At 38.0% G+C, this 17,015-nt stretch overlaps 1 protein-coding gene across 3 annotated transcripts in view; it reads left to right on the top strand.

The window, feature by feature from the left end:
- Positions 1 to 17,015, top strand: part of ctc1 (CTS telomere maintenance complex component 1) — an 82,360-nt gene that overhangs the window by 39,489 nt on the left and 25,856 nt on the right. For all 3 annotated transcript variants that reach the window (XR_009508410.1, XM_059952927.1, XM_059952926.1), the window contains exons 13-20: positions 4,615 to 5,269; positions 10,769 to 10,858; positions 12,558 to 12,698; positions 13,083 to 13,177; positions 13,645 to 13,754; positions 14,154 to 14,319; positions 15,471 to 15,548; positions 16,842 to 17,007. Coding sequence is in view for 2 of the 3 variants with exons in the window: in XM_059952927.1 (XP_059808910.1) it covers positions 4,615 to 5,269; positions 10,769 to 10,858; positions 12,558 to 12,698; positions 13,083 to 13,177; positions 13,645 to 13,754; positions 14,154 to 14,319; positions 15,471 to 15,548; positions 16,842 to 17,007 (1,501 nt within the window). In the remaining variant the exon portion in view is untranslated. The remainder of the gene's footprint in view (positions 1 to 4,614; positions 5,270 to 10,768; positions 10,859 to 12,557; positions 12,699 to 13,082; positions 13,178 to 13,644; positions 13,755 to 14,153; positions 14,320 to 15,470; positions 15,549 to 16,841; positions 17,008 to 17,015) is intronic.

The following is a 17,015-nucleotide window of genomic DNA, read 5'->3' as shown; positions in this document are numbered from 1 at the left end:
AGTGAACAGAATCTCCCTCTTTCCTTGCCCTTGCACTTTCCTTGGGTGGTGGGGGTAGAGATGCGTCTCTGTCAAAGGAAGTCTAGGGTGCTTCTTCCCTCAACTCGCTTGCAGGTCACCCTTGGGCAAGGTATAGCACATGTTTAGCCCCCCCACCCCCCAACAGCATCACATGATGCAGTGGGAGTGGACGGTGGATGATCGTATGAGCAGCTGGTACACATCACAAGTCCTGGTTATGTGCCCACTGACACCAGGCGGGCAGACAATGGCTGGGATCACCCATCTTGTGAAGAAGGCAATAGCAAACCACTTCTATAGAAAGTTGCAGGGCCATTGACCTACATTCTTGTTGGCAAAAATAAAAAAAGGAAGATGACCACTACTTGTTCAAAGAAAGTGGGAGTTATCGACTGACCAGCATTTATTGCCCATTCTTACTGAGTGCTTTGTCTGAGCATTTTGGGAATAGTTAATTAAAGCACATTTTAATTAGACCAGATTTGATTAAGAAGGCAAATATCATTTCCTAGAGAACATTAGTAAACCTGTTATTTTAGCCAGTTTGTTTGTTCCATCTGATGCTAATTTTTACTTGATTTATTTTCTAATGACTTGAATTTGAATTTCTCAGCTGCCGTGCTAGAATGATCTTGTGCCTCCAGATCAATAGTCCAGGCCTTTGGCTACCAGAAATAATGTAAAGTACAGTTGCACATTGGTTATTAAGAATCCAAATTATTCAGCTGCTAGAGAACAGTGCAAACACAAAATTTACATTGATATCTTTGATTGTGGAGGCACGGCGCATAATACTACAGCCTCAGCGTTCCGGGTTTAACACACCATAAAGTGCTAGAGGAATTCAACAGCTCAGGCAGCAGCTATGGAGAGGAATAAAGATTCGACATGTCGGGTTGAAACTGTTCATCAGGATTTGGCCTGAAATGTTGATTGTTCATGTCTCTCCATAGATCAGGTATTTCCAACCACCTTTATGTCATGGACCAATACCATTAAGCAAGGGGTCCATGGATCCCAGTTGGGAACCCCTGCCGTAGATGCCTCTGACTTGTTGAATTCCTCCAGTATTTTGTGTGTGTTGCTCTGGATTTCCAGAATCTACTGAGGGTCTGAGGTTTGATCCTATTCTTGGTGCTGCCTTTGTGAAGTTTGCAGGTTCTCTTTATATCCCCCAGATGTTCCACTTTCCTCCCATATTCTAAGGACGTGCAGGTTGGTGGGTTCAATTACTTATGTAAACTCCCCCTCATATGTTGATAAAAAGGGGAATTGGGACAGATGGGTGGAGGATGGAGATGATGGGAGTACAGGAAGGGAAAATGGAATTGGTGTAAGTCAATGCTTGATAACTGGTATGGGTGTGGAGATCAGAAGAGCCTCTTCCTGTCATGTTAAATGGAGTTATTATGTAACACAGTTAATGAAATGGTCTTAGCGTCAAATTGTTTTAGTAGTGGCTACAGGCCCTATTGCAGATAATTCTCTATTTGCATAAAAAAGGTATCAGATCATCTTACAGTGGCAAATTAATGGAAAGGCAACAAGGCTGAAAAAAGTAAATCATTCATCACAGAACAGAGGATGGTAGGTGATGATAGAGGTATACAAGATGAGAGGCATGGAGAAACTGGGTAGCCAGAGGCCTTTTTCCCCAGGATGGAAATGGCTAATGCAAGTGTGCTTAATTTTAAAATGATTGGAGGAAAGTATAGAGGGAATGTCAGAGGTAAGTTCTTTACACGGCAAGTGGTGCAAGAGTGGAATGTGCTGCCAGGCATGGTGGTAGGGGCATTTAAGAAGCATGGATGATAGAAAAATGGAGGGTTATGTAGAAGGGAAGGGTTAGATTGATCTTAGAGTAGGTCAGCACAACATCATGCGCCAAGGAGTCTGTACAGTTCTGTATTGTTTTAGGTACCCAGTTTTTATAGAGTACGCTATCTTTGTAGCTATATTTGGATGTCGCTATCCACGTTCACGTCATAGATAGGACATGGCGATGGAAGGATGGTGGTGATACCTGTGAGGGTGTATGAGATGGTTGTTACCAGCCACTTCTTAGTCTAAATTAGGAGTTAAATAAAATTGATATTGTGGATAAAACTGAATGCTGTGGCATTGTCAGCAAATTGACCTCCTTGACCTGTTAAGTGGAAGGTTTACTGAATTAATTTAAAGAAGTAGACTATAATATGTTTCCTTGGGATACAAGTTTTGGTCAGAACATCACCTCTTTACAATTGACCTGAGTGAATACCAAGAAGGTCGGCTCATAATATATTTGCTGTCTTGTGTGTTGAATTACCTCTTCTGAGCACTATGGTTGAGTGATGGTTTTCACTTGCTTAGAGGCTGGAGTGGTAGCGGGTTGATGGGTAGAATTTCTGACAAAATGATAGCCATGCAGGTCTCTTGAGAGGTATGAGAATTTCCTTTGCATGGTTCACTATTCCTCGGCTTTTGTAATTATTTGAATTAAGGACATTTTCTTTTATTATGCTTCAACACTTGCCTCTCTCTGGAAGTAGACTTTTATGCCTCTGCTTTCTTTTTCGACAATGTCACTTTCTGTTCTAGCCCATTTCATACGATTTCAGCTGTGGATGCCATGCCTGCACCTGCCTACTTCATCTCGCCCTACCCAACAACCAGTTCAGCCAGGTTCTGTTACTCTTTGTTGGAGGCTGTACTCAACATGATAGGTCCACTCTCTCAACCTCATAGACCTTTAATTAATGATGTCTACTTGTTGGCACACAGGAACTTTTCTGCCATTTTCTTTGCTGGGTGGAAAAATAAACTCTAGATTTAAATGAATATGTAAATTTTGTTAAAGTTTGATAATGCAAGTGTTAAACATAAGTGAATTTATTTGCATTTATTTAAAGAGTATTTGTTTTTATACAGCACCACTGTTTCAAAGCAAATTACAGCTAATTAAATGCTCAACTAAACACACAGTTAAGTTGAAGTTGATGTATTCTATATTCTGTGTCCAATAGCCCAACATCATTGACCATTCATTTTTGTGAAGAATAACCTTAGAAAGTGCCCAGAAAAATTGCTGAGAAGTCCTGATGCAGGGTTTCGACCTAAAATGTTAACAGTTCCTTTCACCCAGCAGATGCTGCTCGCCCTGCAGTGTTTCTCCAGTAGTCTGTATTTTTTTGCCACCCACTTGTTCCTGTGGCAGCCCTGACAAGAAGCAAGATATTGAGGCATAAAAAGTAACTACTAATAAGAGAAATGGATCTGACATCTATTTATAAATTTGAATTGCCCCTCTCTAAGTTTTTAAAGCTATCTTTTTTTTTGTAAAGTAATAAGATTGCAGTGAAGTTGGATGAGATTTATAAATCAACACAGAGGATGAGAGTCGACTTGATCCAGGTGTACAAGGTGGTAAGAGGCACAGATCAAGTGGACATCTAGAGACTTTACCCAGGTCAAAAATGGTTAATATCATGGGGCATAATTTAAGGTGATTTGAGGACTGTATGAGTGGGGGAGGGGAGGTGGCAGGGGTAGATTTTTTGACAGAGCTGTGGATGCATGGATTGCCCTGCTAAGGGTGATGCTAGAGGCAGATACATTGGGGACATTTAAGAAACTCTTTAGATAGGCACATGGATGATAGAAAAATTGAGGGCTATGTAGGAGGGGAGGATTAGATTGATCTTAAGTTAGTTAAAAGGTTGGCACAACATTGTGGGCTGAAGGACCAGTACAGTATTGTCGTGTTCAATGTCAAACACTGAAGTTTTATATGTATTCAGAACAGATCCGTTCATCTACTCGTATACAGTGATTGTAAAGGATAGTACTCAAAATCTTTATCTATGTAATGTTTATATCAGTTTTTAATACAAAATTAATTTCGAATCCTAATCAGAATAAGTGTTGAACCATTTCCCTCTCATTAAACCTGAACTGGCAAGGCGAAGGCGACCAGGATTTTTTGAGGAGAGCTCTGCAGTATTTTTCCATTGGATTGTCGACGTGGCAGGGCTTGTCTTTAGGGGAATGACGAGAAAGGCATTCAGCTGTTGCAGGCTTCGCATTGAAACTACACGCAGTGAGACTAGGCCACTGAGAGATTTTCTAATTGAGTGCCATCTTGAATTTAATTTGCAAATAAAAAGCACCTTGTACAAAATTTCTGCGCAGCATAAATAAAAGCTGCAGTGTGGAAAAAGACGCCCAAACGTCCTTGCTCGCCGTGTTTGCTTTTGGAAGGAGGGCATATTTAGTGGCTATTATCTGCAATGCACGTCATTGTGAGCCGTCGGGGGATTTGCTGGGGAAGGCGATTGGTTGGGGCCGGAAGCGTGGAGGGCGGGGTAGCTTACTGCAGCAGATGTTTTTGTGGTTACTGAGAAGCCTCTGCTTTCAGCCACAGAGCTCCGCTTTTGTTGCTTTTGCCCTTGCCTTTTTTAAACCCCCCCCAAAAAAAAACTGCGGGCTCGTTGCAATGCAAATACCCCCCCCCCCCCAAAGTACATACACACTGCAATATTCGAGTGCCCCCTTTCTCTCCCTCTGCACCAGTTTGCATTGTTATCGATCTGATTGGTGTCCTGCTTTGAACAGGGTCTATGTCCAGTTCCGTGCGGGCGATGTGCGAGCGCTGGGCGAGGGGGCGAGAGCGGCAGGAGCGCAGCCGGTGCCAGCCGCCGGGGCGAGTGGCGAGAGCGGCCGCTGCAGTGGGGCATGCAGAAGCGATGAGGTCAGCGGCGCGGCGGCCAATCAGCGGCGGGGCGGCCCTTCCCTTCCCAAAATGCCTCTGCTGGAGGAAGTTGTGCTGCAAGAAGGCCATGTTGGTGAAAGTGGAAGAACTGGCTGTTCACACCCATCATGGAGAGCCGGGGACGCGGCGGGCTGTGCGGGCCAGGAGCGGCGGCTGCGGGGAGCAGGTACCGGCGCTGGTCACCCGGCGGCGTGCGGGGGCAAGAGGAAACACTCGAGCCCCGGCGTGGGCTGCGTCGCACACTTACTGGTAGTAACTCACAAAGATGCCCTGATGCTTAGGAACTGTCAATATGGCAGAAACGAAGGCTTTGAGCATACTAATGGCTCTGGCGAGGTTTTCAGCAAGAGGACTAAGGCAGGGCTGGGACTGGCTTTCTGCGCTTCTGCCTTCGTTCTAGGAAGCCCCAGACAGTGGGAAGACGAAGGAAGCATCGAGGGATTGCCAGAACTGGAAACAGATCTCACTCTTTGTTCTGAATACAACAACCGTACACAAGTAAGTACTATTTTAATTGAACTTTGTCCTTGAAAACTAGTGTCTTGATGCAGCACAATTGGAGCTGCCTAATTATAGCAGCCATGGCTGTTCCTGTGCTGTGTTGTAATCGCTCTCAAATAGAAGTGAATTCGACACAAACTTCTAGTAGATTTGCAAACCTTATTTGGATAAATCTTGTAAATCACAAATAAACGACACTATTAACCCTTTAGGTTCTTTCCCCTAATAAAGCTAATTTTTTTTTTGGTTTTGCAGAACTGCACAGAGGTCATGTTTCCAAACACTAATAGTAATAATCAAGCGACTAATATATTGCACTGGGTTAATAATAAAATAATGTTTGTTACTGATGACCTTCAGTGTGTTTACAAGGTTATGGTTGAAAACAGGTATTGCCGAGGTTGTGATCGATTAAGTTGTTTACTGAATGCAACTAAATCTGAAGTGATCCATGACTTATTAAAAGATTTCTTTGTTTGGGTGTTGGCTTTGTTAACTGTTTGTACTGGAGGGTGTCACATGATTTAATCGACCCTTTTCATGTATTTTGTATTTTTGCATTTTTAAGGTTTGGTGTGGGGAAATTTTTAATCAGCCATCTTAACTATTCTGTTTAATTTGTAGTTGAGATTACTAATGGTGGACGTACATATTCCTTAATTATGAAATTTTCAACTTTGCCCGGTAAAGTTCTTTATAAAACTGAAGCTCCTGATCTCAGAAATAAAAGAAATCTTTAAAATTGTCCTTAGCCAACAGAAACTATGCTGCAAAGTTTTAAAAAAAAATTCAGCTGCATTGATACTGCCACAGTACAAATTGCCCTTTATATTACACCAGCTCAACTCTTTTGAGAAATTGGTTAAGAATTAAGTCTGGCAGATATAAACAAAAGCTGTGACAGTAAAATGATTGATTGCTAATAACTGTTTATTTAAAAAAGTGGTCTTCATGTCTGAGCTTATTTGTGGTTCAAGAAAACCGAAAATAAAACTGCTCAAGCATTTATTGATTGCTCTAAGTATTCACTTCAGAATTTCTTAAATTTTCTTTGATACACCAATTCAAACAAAAACTAAGCCGTGCGTAAACCACCTTCTAACCTTGATCTTACTACTTGTTTGAAAGAGTTGTACAGATATACTCATCGTTTTCTGTTTGCAGGATAAACATTCATTTGTCGTGTTATGGTGGCCTGATTAATTTTCTGAGTTCAAAAGTTCCTATATTGCTCTGTTTAAACTCATAATTATCTGTATAAAGAATGGATCACACGAAGCATCAGAAATGGTCATCTGCATAATGAAGGGTGCAGTTTTTAATCAGTATTTTATTTTTATGGTGATATAATAATTTTGCCGTGAAATTTAGTAAATTTGTTGAAATAATTCAACTGTCAAAACCGTTTCATTTTCTAAATTTCTTGAACTACCCAAATGTAGATCTGTTTGGTAGTGCATCCAAGTCTTAGGGTAGGGACTGAAATTTTGTAATTGTCACTTTTTTGTATTTAGCAATGCTTCGTTAATTTTATTCCAGCTTTTTAAAAACCATTTTGTGAATTTCCCAACATTTCCTAGCAGTCAAAAATGTAGCTGAAAAAATAACCCAAAAATTACAGGCAATATATTAATGACTTATTTTGTGGTACAGTTTCTGTTAATTCAGTTTTATTGTTTGGCAAATGTTGAATCAAGCTCTTGATGTTTTTTTTTCCCTGGTTCAATTAAGAACTGTAAATGCATAAATGAAGCTCATTGTTTTTAGCAGTTTTGACCTAATATTTTGTACAATCTTTTTAATGTTTTTGAATGAATTACTTTCATATGGTTCATATGACACTTCCCGCCAATTTATGGGTGCCCGGAAGTAGGTTCAGCTTTGCCTAGTCTGTACAGTGAAGACGACTAGCTTTGAGGAAGCGCCATTTTATTACAAAATCTATGCTTCTCTTCATGTACATTGGGGCAGTGGGGAAACCACAGAAGCATAGGATTGTCATGATTACTTCTATTTTTCTGTTAAATGCTGCTTTTTGCAACCACTGCAGTCTGTCTAATATGTCTTCATTGTTCCTTTGGTGGGCTCTACAGTAAAAGGGTGCAAAATTAACTCTTGCATTCTCGGTAAATCGCAATGAAAAATACACTGCCTGTTATTTTTCATTTTCCATTTTCTGTCAGTAAAGAAAATATTCCAATGAAACTGGAATTGCGCATGAGATTTCCTTTTTTTTTTCCAAATGGATAGTTTTGAAAGTTTAAAAAACATTTTGACCAGTTTAATTTAATAGTAAGATGGTGCAGGTTTCTTTTTGTTTGCAGTATCCATCATATGCCACCCCGAATTGTAATATGTATGGAAGGTGTTGAGATTCAATTGGAGACATTAGAATAAAGAATGAGTAACTCAAATGTATCATTGTTTTTGGTATAATCATTCAAGTACCAATTGATCAGTGATTCTAGGTTTAACTTTTAATTAAATCCATATGAAAATATTTTGAAGGTAAGATTAAAAATGTATTTGGTGCAACAAATGACTCAAGTTTATTACTCCTGGTTGGCTTCTCTGTCAATCTGAAATTTAGAATGCAAGGTAATTCTGAATGCATTTCCGAATTGAAATGTTTAAAACCATTTTTGTTTCTAAAGATTGTGATGAAATTAAAATTGAAATTGAAATCTGAAAATGAATCAATAGCTTGATGGCATAAATAAATTGCTTCATTAATATTGCCATTTTAGTTTTTTTAAAATGTTAAGTCACTTGACGCATTCTACTTGAGGTTTTTCAAAGAGGAGGAAGATGAGGTATCAGACAGGTGACTTTCTGCTGCTTGTATGTGCTCAGTACAATGCAGGGAGTAAATAATGTGGCATTTTTTGTTGTTGAATATTGTCATGAAGAAACAGTAGAAAAATGTCTTTCAAACATAAATCTGGTAATAACCTTTTAATTTCATGCTAAGATTAACATGATTGTATTTAGAAACGGGTTTGAGAATGAAAATTGACTTGGGTTTTGCAAATGGAATATTCTTCAGCTGTGCCTCAGCTTGTGTAAATTTGGGAAATTTGCAACTGACCTTCAGTAGAAAATGATAGAGAAATGCATTAGGTTGTATGACGACATGAAAGATGTAGGTATCTAAAACATCTGCATTATTTCAATGTTGTCCTTTTATACAAAGAAACTGAGCCATTTGTTTACAGTAAAGTGGTAAGGATAGCATTTTGGTAAAAACCACAAAGTTACAGATAGGTACTTTTTATAATAAGGTTTTCAACAAATTGATAAAACTATTACCAACAAAATGGCTGGTGGTGCATCTCTTGACTGGCTAATACAGTTATGGTTAATGTACAGTTTACAGTTTATGTACCAAGTTTCTTTAAAATAAGAATGAATGCGAAGAATATCTTTTAGATGGTTGATTGGTGAATGTGTAGAAGAGAATTTGTTTATTTTGAACAGAAGCCCAAACTCTTCCTGATTGAAATGGTCAAAGCTGCCTAATGTTAAGTGATTAAAGCCCATGAAGTAAAAGGTGAAAGCGAAGTCCACAGATACAATCAAATTGTGGCCTTTTCTACACTTGAGGGATGAAATCCATTCTTGTATATAATTAGTATATAAAATGCAACCTGAATTTCTCACTAACATATTGGACAGATATTTGAGTTCCCTGTATGGTATTTCTTCATAGGCACTGTTATGTTCGTTGATGTGGTAATTTGTTGTTATGTGGTCCCAAAGTTTACCACAGCTCAGGATTTTAGTAGATGATTTTAATGCTGCATTATAGGTTTATGGATTCTGTATGTAAGACCAATCTGATATTTAGCAAATAAGGCAAGATTGATAATTAAAATAATATCAGATTCTTTGCTGCAAAAGATTGATTCATGAATTGCACATCTTCCCTCCAGGTGGTTTCTCTCCAGGGCATTCTTGTAGGATCTTTTGTCACAATTTCTGTTGCTTTGTGTGACTGGCATTTGTATATCTCAGCTAATATTTTACACAACAATTGGACAGATTGTAGCTGTTGTTTGGCAGCTGGAAGTCCATTGGTTTGGAAGGAACTCTTTTTACCCTTATCCGTTCCACAGATAGACACGCACATGCAAATTGGCTTAAATCTAATGAAAGTGGCCACATTGCATTCTGTTTTTTCATACAATCAGCTTATTGCTGATTTCTGTATTTTTCTGTAAAATGTGCAAAAACTGCAAATGAGTTTCTTCTATAGATTTGACTTCTTTTGATTTGACTCCTTTTGAAACCAGAAGTACAGTTAATAGATTAATTGTAGCTTGGGTTTCATGGAAAGAAATCTTACATTTAACAAATCCTTGAATGCAGGAATATGGGTGGTAAAAGACAATTGAAGTTTCGTCCTTTTTTTGTAGAAATAGTATAGATAGCAGTTTGAGAAATGCCATTGTATTGAAGTAGTTCTGATTTGTCTGTGGAACTAAAATGTGCTGTTCAATGTCAGGGTGGCCAAATGATAGAAGCCGTATGTTTCAGACTAGCTTTTTGTTGCTTTATTTGGGAATCAGTTTATGATTTTCAAGCAAACTCGATCAACTTGAGAAATAAAGGATTGCAATGCCAAAGGTCCATTCATGTTTTAAAATTCCCCATTTTAATTTTCATGATTTTGGATCATACAAGCAGCAAATAAATTGTTTAATTTTGGGATTAACAATCATTTGATCAGAAAAGCTTTGTTTAATCAGCAACATTAATTTTAGTAGTTTAGTTTATTGATATATTTGTAAATTTTTATTTTGAAAGCAGTTAAAATGAGCTTCATGCTCGCTACTTCCTCTTTTGTCTCTACAGCATTGTTCAGTCATTTTGAACATGATTTGGTCACGAAACTGCTGAGATGAATTTTTGCCCTTCAGCTGGTATAGAAAATCAATTGCATTAAATGGCTGATGTGTTGATGTTTAATTTCACTCAGAATTTGGCATACCTTGTTTTAGGAATGGTGTAAACCCTAAAATCAATGTTTTGATAGTATCAGGATAAGGAAGGTTATTACTTCAAGTGGCTCCGTTTTCTCCTTCCCCACTGCTGTTAAAGTATTCATATTTGACTGTATGCAGGTGTTAATGACAACTTAATAAAATGCTCTTTACAAAATATCAGTTATGTGAAAGCAGTCGATACACATTCAAAGTACTAGAATTGCATCTTTGGTTTTCGCTCTAGTGGTTTTTTTTGTTTCATACTGATCCCTTACCATCGGAGTTTTTTCGCTGGCATGTTCTATAATAAAAGTGAACATTTCAAATGACTGCATTTAATACTGACTTTTTTTTACTTTTAAAGCTACAGCAGAAGTTTAGATACTTGAACGATGTAATTGTGGACACACAAATAAGAAACACTGGAGTAATTGTCTGTTAAGCTTTAGTCTTTTTGCACTAGCCATGAAGATATAAATAGTGTATAATATTTTTCTTCTGTCTCTTACAGGTGCATTTGGATTTTGTGGGTGAAGCTGTGCGGTGGTACCATTTGATAAATGTCGGGGGTGTGTACAGAGTCATTGGACCAAAGCAGGTGGTAAGGAACTAAAACCTGACTACAAATATACAGTCATGAGAGACGGTTTGCATATTGCGGTTGCTTTTGAACTCATTGCCATGACAAAAAAAAAATCACAACCTCTTGGCCCAGATTTTTCTGGTAAACGTTGACACTTCTGAAAGAGACCACTGGTGAACAGAAATGAGGAATTTCTTTAGTCAGAGGGTGGTGATTCCATGGAAAAGGGGCTGCCGCAGAAGCATAACAGAGCAACACCATTAGTGTTTGAGGCGTTGGAGTTCAATTCTGTCATAACCTGTAAGGTGTTTTTCCATTGCTCCCCATAAACAGCCGGATTTCCTCTGGGTGCTCTGGTTTCCTCCCACGTTCCAAAGACATACCAGTTCTTAGGTTAATTGATCATTATAAGTTGTCTTGTGATTGGGCTAGGGTTAAGTAGGTGGGTTGCTGAGTAGCTTGGCTCATTAGACCGGAAGGGTCTGTTCTGCACTGTATTCACTAAATAAATAATCACCATGGACATCTGTGGAGACCGAGTCATTGGGTATATTGAAAGTGGAGGTTGATAGGTTCTTGATTAGTGTGGGTGTCAAAGATCATGAGCAGAAGGCAGAGAATGGGGTTGAGAGGGATTATAAATGTGTTGGAATGGTGGAACAGACTTGATGGGCTGAATGGCCTAATTCTGCTCCTTTCTTATTCAGTTTAAATGGCAGAAAATTAGTGACTTTTGAACATTTGTAATTGAATGTGGAAGTTACAGATTTGGATGAAAGATAGCACCACATTTGTCCATGTACCTCCATGGAGTGCAGAGTCAGAATGTGATCTTACTGACATTACTGGGATTTACACCGAAAAGTGTTTCCTGACACTGAGTTAAACCCAGGGCTAAATCTCATTCCCATAAATTTCAACAAGGATATGGGGAAGAAAGTAAATTCCTGTTTTAATTATTTGCAATATTTTTGCTTTTAATAACTATCACTTTTTTATTAAGTTCTTGATACTTCGATGTTCTATTTTTTGTACAGTGTAGAAGTAACTGCCTGAGTGAATTATGAAGACACTGTTCCCGGATGCTTGTTTTGTTGATACTGTAAAGCTCTCCCTGTGCTTCCCTGACATTAGCACTTGGGGTGGGAGAGGAAGGGGGCAGGAATTTAATTACAGGTTGTTCAATTGCCACAGAACAGTGACTGCTGTCTTTGGAAGAGTTTGTGTACCGACCTTTGTTGATGTACGCACAGAGTCCACCTCCTCTGGATTTTCCCAACTGGGAGCTCCTACTTGTACGGAATCAGGCATGTTGTTTAGCCGCCTTTCAGTGAAAATCAGAATGTAACAGTTTCTCATCTCTTTCTATGCGTTAACAGTCTAAAAACCCTAGCAACTCTGAGAGTAAAAGTGGTGTTAGCTTTGTTGGTTTTGGGGAGAGTTTCTAGGGCACAGCTTCTCCAGTATTCAGTTCATGGTTCTACTCTACAAGCCTCATTGCTAGTATCCAAGATGCTTCAGGCAAACTTGGTTGCTCCCCACATCCCAGCTCAGGACAAGTTCATTCTTCTTGTAACTAGGAATTGCAAGTCCACGCTAGTGAGATCTGGCCCAGAAGGACTGCATTCTGATTTTTACTTTAATAAATGTTACAGCAAATTGTAATTACCACTTAGAGAAAAGGTGGTTAATATCTCGTTTTACTTCTCTCATTCAGGGCACATCTGTATTTGAGCAGTACTCTTCCTCTGTCCCATTGAAGACTCTTCAGAGTGTGAACTGCCCTCGCAGCCTTGTTGTTCAACCTGACTGGAAGTTTCAGTATATTTCCACATTCTCCTCTTTACGCCAATTCCCAGTAAGCTGATAATATAGAAATCAAAGAAAAACACGGGCACTGTGACATTTTTGCTATTTCAGGATTTTGTTGATTTGTTAATGTGCTTTGGAGCATTAGAAAAGTTGTGCTTATATTATAATTAGGCATTGTGTTTAAGATTGCAGTTCATATGACTGGCTATGACAGTCACTGAAAGCAAGTGAAGGATGATTACTGTGATATTAAGAAGTAAAAGATCTATTCTTGTTTCTTACTCTAACAGGAATAATTTGTTTTATGGTTGTTACTGTTTTATATACTGTATTAGCTTTATGGGTTGTGCCTCAAGTTTTTTAAAATACATTTGTCTTTAGGCAATAGAATTGGAACATTTTGTTTACTGTAAAATTAATTACGTTGCAGCTTTCTGAAAAACACACAAATATGCCTGCTTACTTAGAAAAGTTGGCCTCAGAAATGCCTCATCTAAGCACAATTCAAGACATACTCTCTGGCAGGTAAGCACAGAAATGAAAAAGAATATTACCATCTTGTTGCTCTTTTCCTTTTCTGTCCTCTCATCTTTTGATTTACTATGACTCATTTATGGTTATACAAATTAAAGTAAATGTCAGAATCTAAATCGCCATTTTACAGATGAAGTTTAAACACTGATAGAAGAAAAAGGTTTTGGATTATGCACCTTTTGTTATGTCTGAATTTAACCTGATCCTCCTTAGTGGGATCATTGGGCAACAAGTGGAGTGGGAATCCTTTAAACTACTCATGCATACAACACTCCATATTTTCAAAGGAATGTTGATGTTCACTTTATTTCTATAAATCCATATGTTAACTTTTGTTTAGAAACTTAACTCATCTTTTTTTTTAAAAAACAACCTTAAATTTAACTAACAGAAATCCAAAAGGACAAATTGGCTCTGTTGTAATATCCTCAATTCGTCTTATTTGGATTGTCTAACAGTTCCTCAGCATCGCTTGTCTCTTTCACTGGAATTATATTGGAAAGGGTGTGCTTAGAATCCAAACGATGGTCCAACTTTGCAGCTCCTGTAACCGATATAGATACTAAAGGTAAGAATACAGTATTACCAACTGTACACAAAATTATAGTGTTTTTCTGAAATTGGTGTTCTGTGTTGGGTTGAAATATTGCAACGTATTGTGGCAATAATATTTGACAAATGCTGGACTCCTAGATTTGTTCAGAATTTCTCATTAACTCCTAGATACTGCTGACTGGGGAAGATGCTAAGAGGTAGTTTCCTGTTTTCTCAGTAAAGAAAGGAAAAATTTACCACTTCCTTTCCCACCATAGGGAAGGTCAAGGAAAGAATGATCTTTTAGGTGGAGCTTCCAACTTTTTTTTGTACTCGGCATGTTTGCCAGGATGCTTATAGTAAGATTAATTTCTTAATGCTTACCTGGTGAATGAATTTTTTTGTATTTAACACTGCCTCTTTCTTGTTATAGGTGTATTAGTTCCTGGTGGCTGGTGTCTGAAGTTCACTGTTGGACAGATCCAGAATAGAGCCATGGCCTTGGATGTCTATGTAGATCTCTTAAAATTAACATATACCATTGGGATCTTACCAGGAAGTATAGTGGTATTTCGTAATTTGGAGAGAATTATATCCAGGTCAGTTTTTTTTAAATTTCTGAACATGAAAGCCTTTTTGAGACAGCTCTATCTCCTACTTTTACTGGCCCGTTGATTTGATTTATTTGCATTGGCTGCAGCTCCCTTGATACGCTAACTTTACAAATCTATCACCTGGTCACCAGGATGTCAGTAGCTCCATGACCTTTGCAAGGGAGCACTAGATTTCCATTGGCCTTTGTAGTCAAATGTGTTTTATGGCTGCAGCTCACCTTTTAGGATTGGATTTCCTCTTGCCTATCCACCTAGGGAACTAATTACCATCTGTTGGTCATCTCAAACACTTGAATGAAATCATCCATCAATTCACCTATACGCGAGAGAATACAAGCCAAATTTATGTAACAAGTCTTCATAATTTAATGTATTGCACCTCTCCAAGTTCCAAGGTGCAGTACTCAACAGTAAATGCATGAGTTATTGAGGTGAAAGATCAGCATTTAATTTGTGGTGTTTATCATTTTTTGCATCCATCTGTTGGGTTTCAGTAATTATTGGATTTTCAATCTCAGACTTCCCATGATTGCTAATTTGTTACCATTTATGCTCACCTCTCAGGTTCAAAGGTTTAAACTCCTTACTGAAATGAGTTTTCTCATGCTCAGTCCAAGTGAATGTCACTTGGGACCCTTGCAGCTGACAAATTGTTATAGTTTTGATTTAATAAATCTTGAATAGATTGTAACTTGGTCTTGAGGTGATTAATTCACTGCTTCTTTGGTCCTTCAGGGGCAGGAAGCTTGGAAATAAAAAGAATGCTGAAATACTGCAGCTTTCATATAGATACTAAGTGCTGAAAGCATTTTTGTGTTAGTTGCAGTGGGCAAGTAGAAGGGTTTCTGTTTAATGCCAGTTATTCTCCATTTCTTCACAAATACTGACTTGATGTTTCTGGCATCTTCGCCTTTATTACTGAGAAATGTATTTTTATTTTGTCTTGTTGATATCTTGTCTTATGTACTCAACTATATTTTTAAAGGACTATTCTTGGATCCAATTAAAAAGACTGAGTCATCTTGTCCTGTAGTTAAGATCATATGTTTGAAGGACATCACTGTACAGCCAACATGATTTTTTTCTTCTCGAAAATAAAATCCATCTTATTTTAATCTGTTCAAATCGTTTTTCAGACACAACAATGTGTACTGCAAATTTGTGCCTTCTAGCAGTGTCTCTGTCCTTGAGTTGTCTTCACTGGACGGTAAAAGGTTGGTATGGTTATTTGTATTTTGCTTACTCTAAAAGATTAACATACTAAGTTGAAAGAATCTGTGTATCACAACAGCGTTCAACTGTTCATTGCTTTTGGGCTTCCTAAACATTTCGTAGTTTATAATTTCATTATTCTTTTTAAATCTTTTTATTAGTTTTAAACAAACATAAATGAAACATGAATACAAAATGTTTGAGAGTACATAATTAAAAGTTTAAATAGACATTCAGATATGTAATAATAAAAATATATAACCTCTCAAACCCAGAACAATAATGAACAAAGAAGTAAAAAGAGAAATATAATTTCATTATTGGCATTGTAATTTATTAATTTTAGAAGCATAATATCTGTAGGAAAATAGTTTTCATATTTTGCTTTTTTTAAACTTGTAACTTAAATAACAAATTTGAAAGTTGATGTAGAACAGAATGCAAAAAATGAATTGTGGGCCTTTGAGAAACTTCAGCAGTTTCTCAGTCAATTCCCAACTCAAAAGCCTAAGTTGGTTCTAATGTTTGAACGACCAGGAAAGGGCAGAAAGACTCCTCTGTCGCGTTTTGTCCCAATTCCTCTATTGTGTGTACTCCTATACAATACAAGAATTGAGAACAGTTTAACCAATTATTGCTTCATAGTGTTTCGAGGGCAAAGTCACATGACCAATGATGTAATCTGGCAACTGCTGCTATTGTACACAAAGTAATCAAACATAGCTTAATTCTTGCATAGCTCTGTAGAAGGAAAGTACTGTACAATTGAGATGAAAAATATAACTTCCTTGAAGAGACACACACAAAATGCTGCATGAACTCAGCAGGCCAGGCAGCATATTTGGAAAAGAATAAACAGTTGATGTTTCAGGCTGGGACTCCTTATCAGACTGGAAAGGAAGTGGAAAAATTGGAGTAAGAAGGTGGGGGGAGGAGGAGGAGGAGGAAGAAATTGCAAGGTGGTAGGTGAAAGTGGGAAAGGGGTAAAGGATGAAGTAAAGAGCTGGGAAGTTGACTGTTGACAGAGATAAAGGGCTGGAGAAGGGGAATCTGATAGGAGAGGTTAAAAGACCATGAGGTGAAAGGGAAACAGTAATGGGGAACGGTGAAGGATAGTATAGACACTGGTTGAAACTGACCAGTATGAAGTGAGATTTGGGAATAATGGTCCCAAGAATTTCAGTGAATTGACATTGTTAATGTTTAGAGAAATGGTGTAACTGATTAATTTGAAGTCAATGATATTTAATTTTCAATTTACCTTGTAACAATGTTTTCTTTGTGTCTGCTTTCAGTTCATTAAGCAGTGCACCAATTGCAGAGCGGCCCTTCGTCTATCTTGGAAATTTAATCTCTGGGCAGGAGAACTGCCAACAAGGCATTGTTTGTTGCCATGTGGTTAATGTTCACTCTCTGAAACTGCAGTGGGTTTGCAGTCGTTGCAGCAGTATTTTTAAACAGGTTTGTTT

This window comes from Hypanus sabinus, chromosome 28, assembly GCF_030144855.1.
Source record: "Hypanus sabinus isolate sHypSab1 chromosome 28, sHypSab1.hap1, whole genome shotgun sequence".
In the NCBI taxonomy this organism is placed as follows: Eukaryota; Metazoa; Chordata; class Chondrichthyes; order Myliobatiformes; family Dasyatidae; genus Hypanus; species Hypanus sabinus.
Note: the sequence above shows the minus strand (reverse complement) of the source record. Positions and strands in the feature narration are given on the sequence as shown.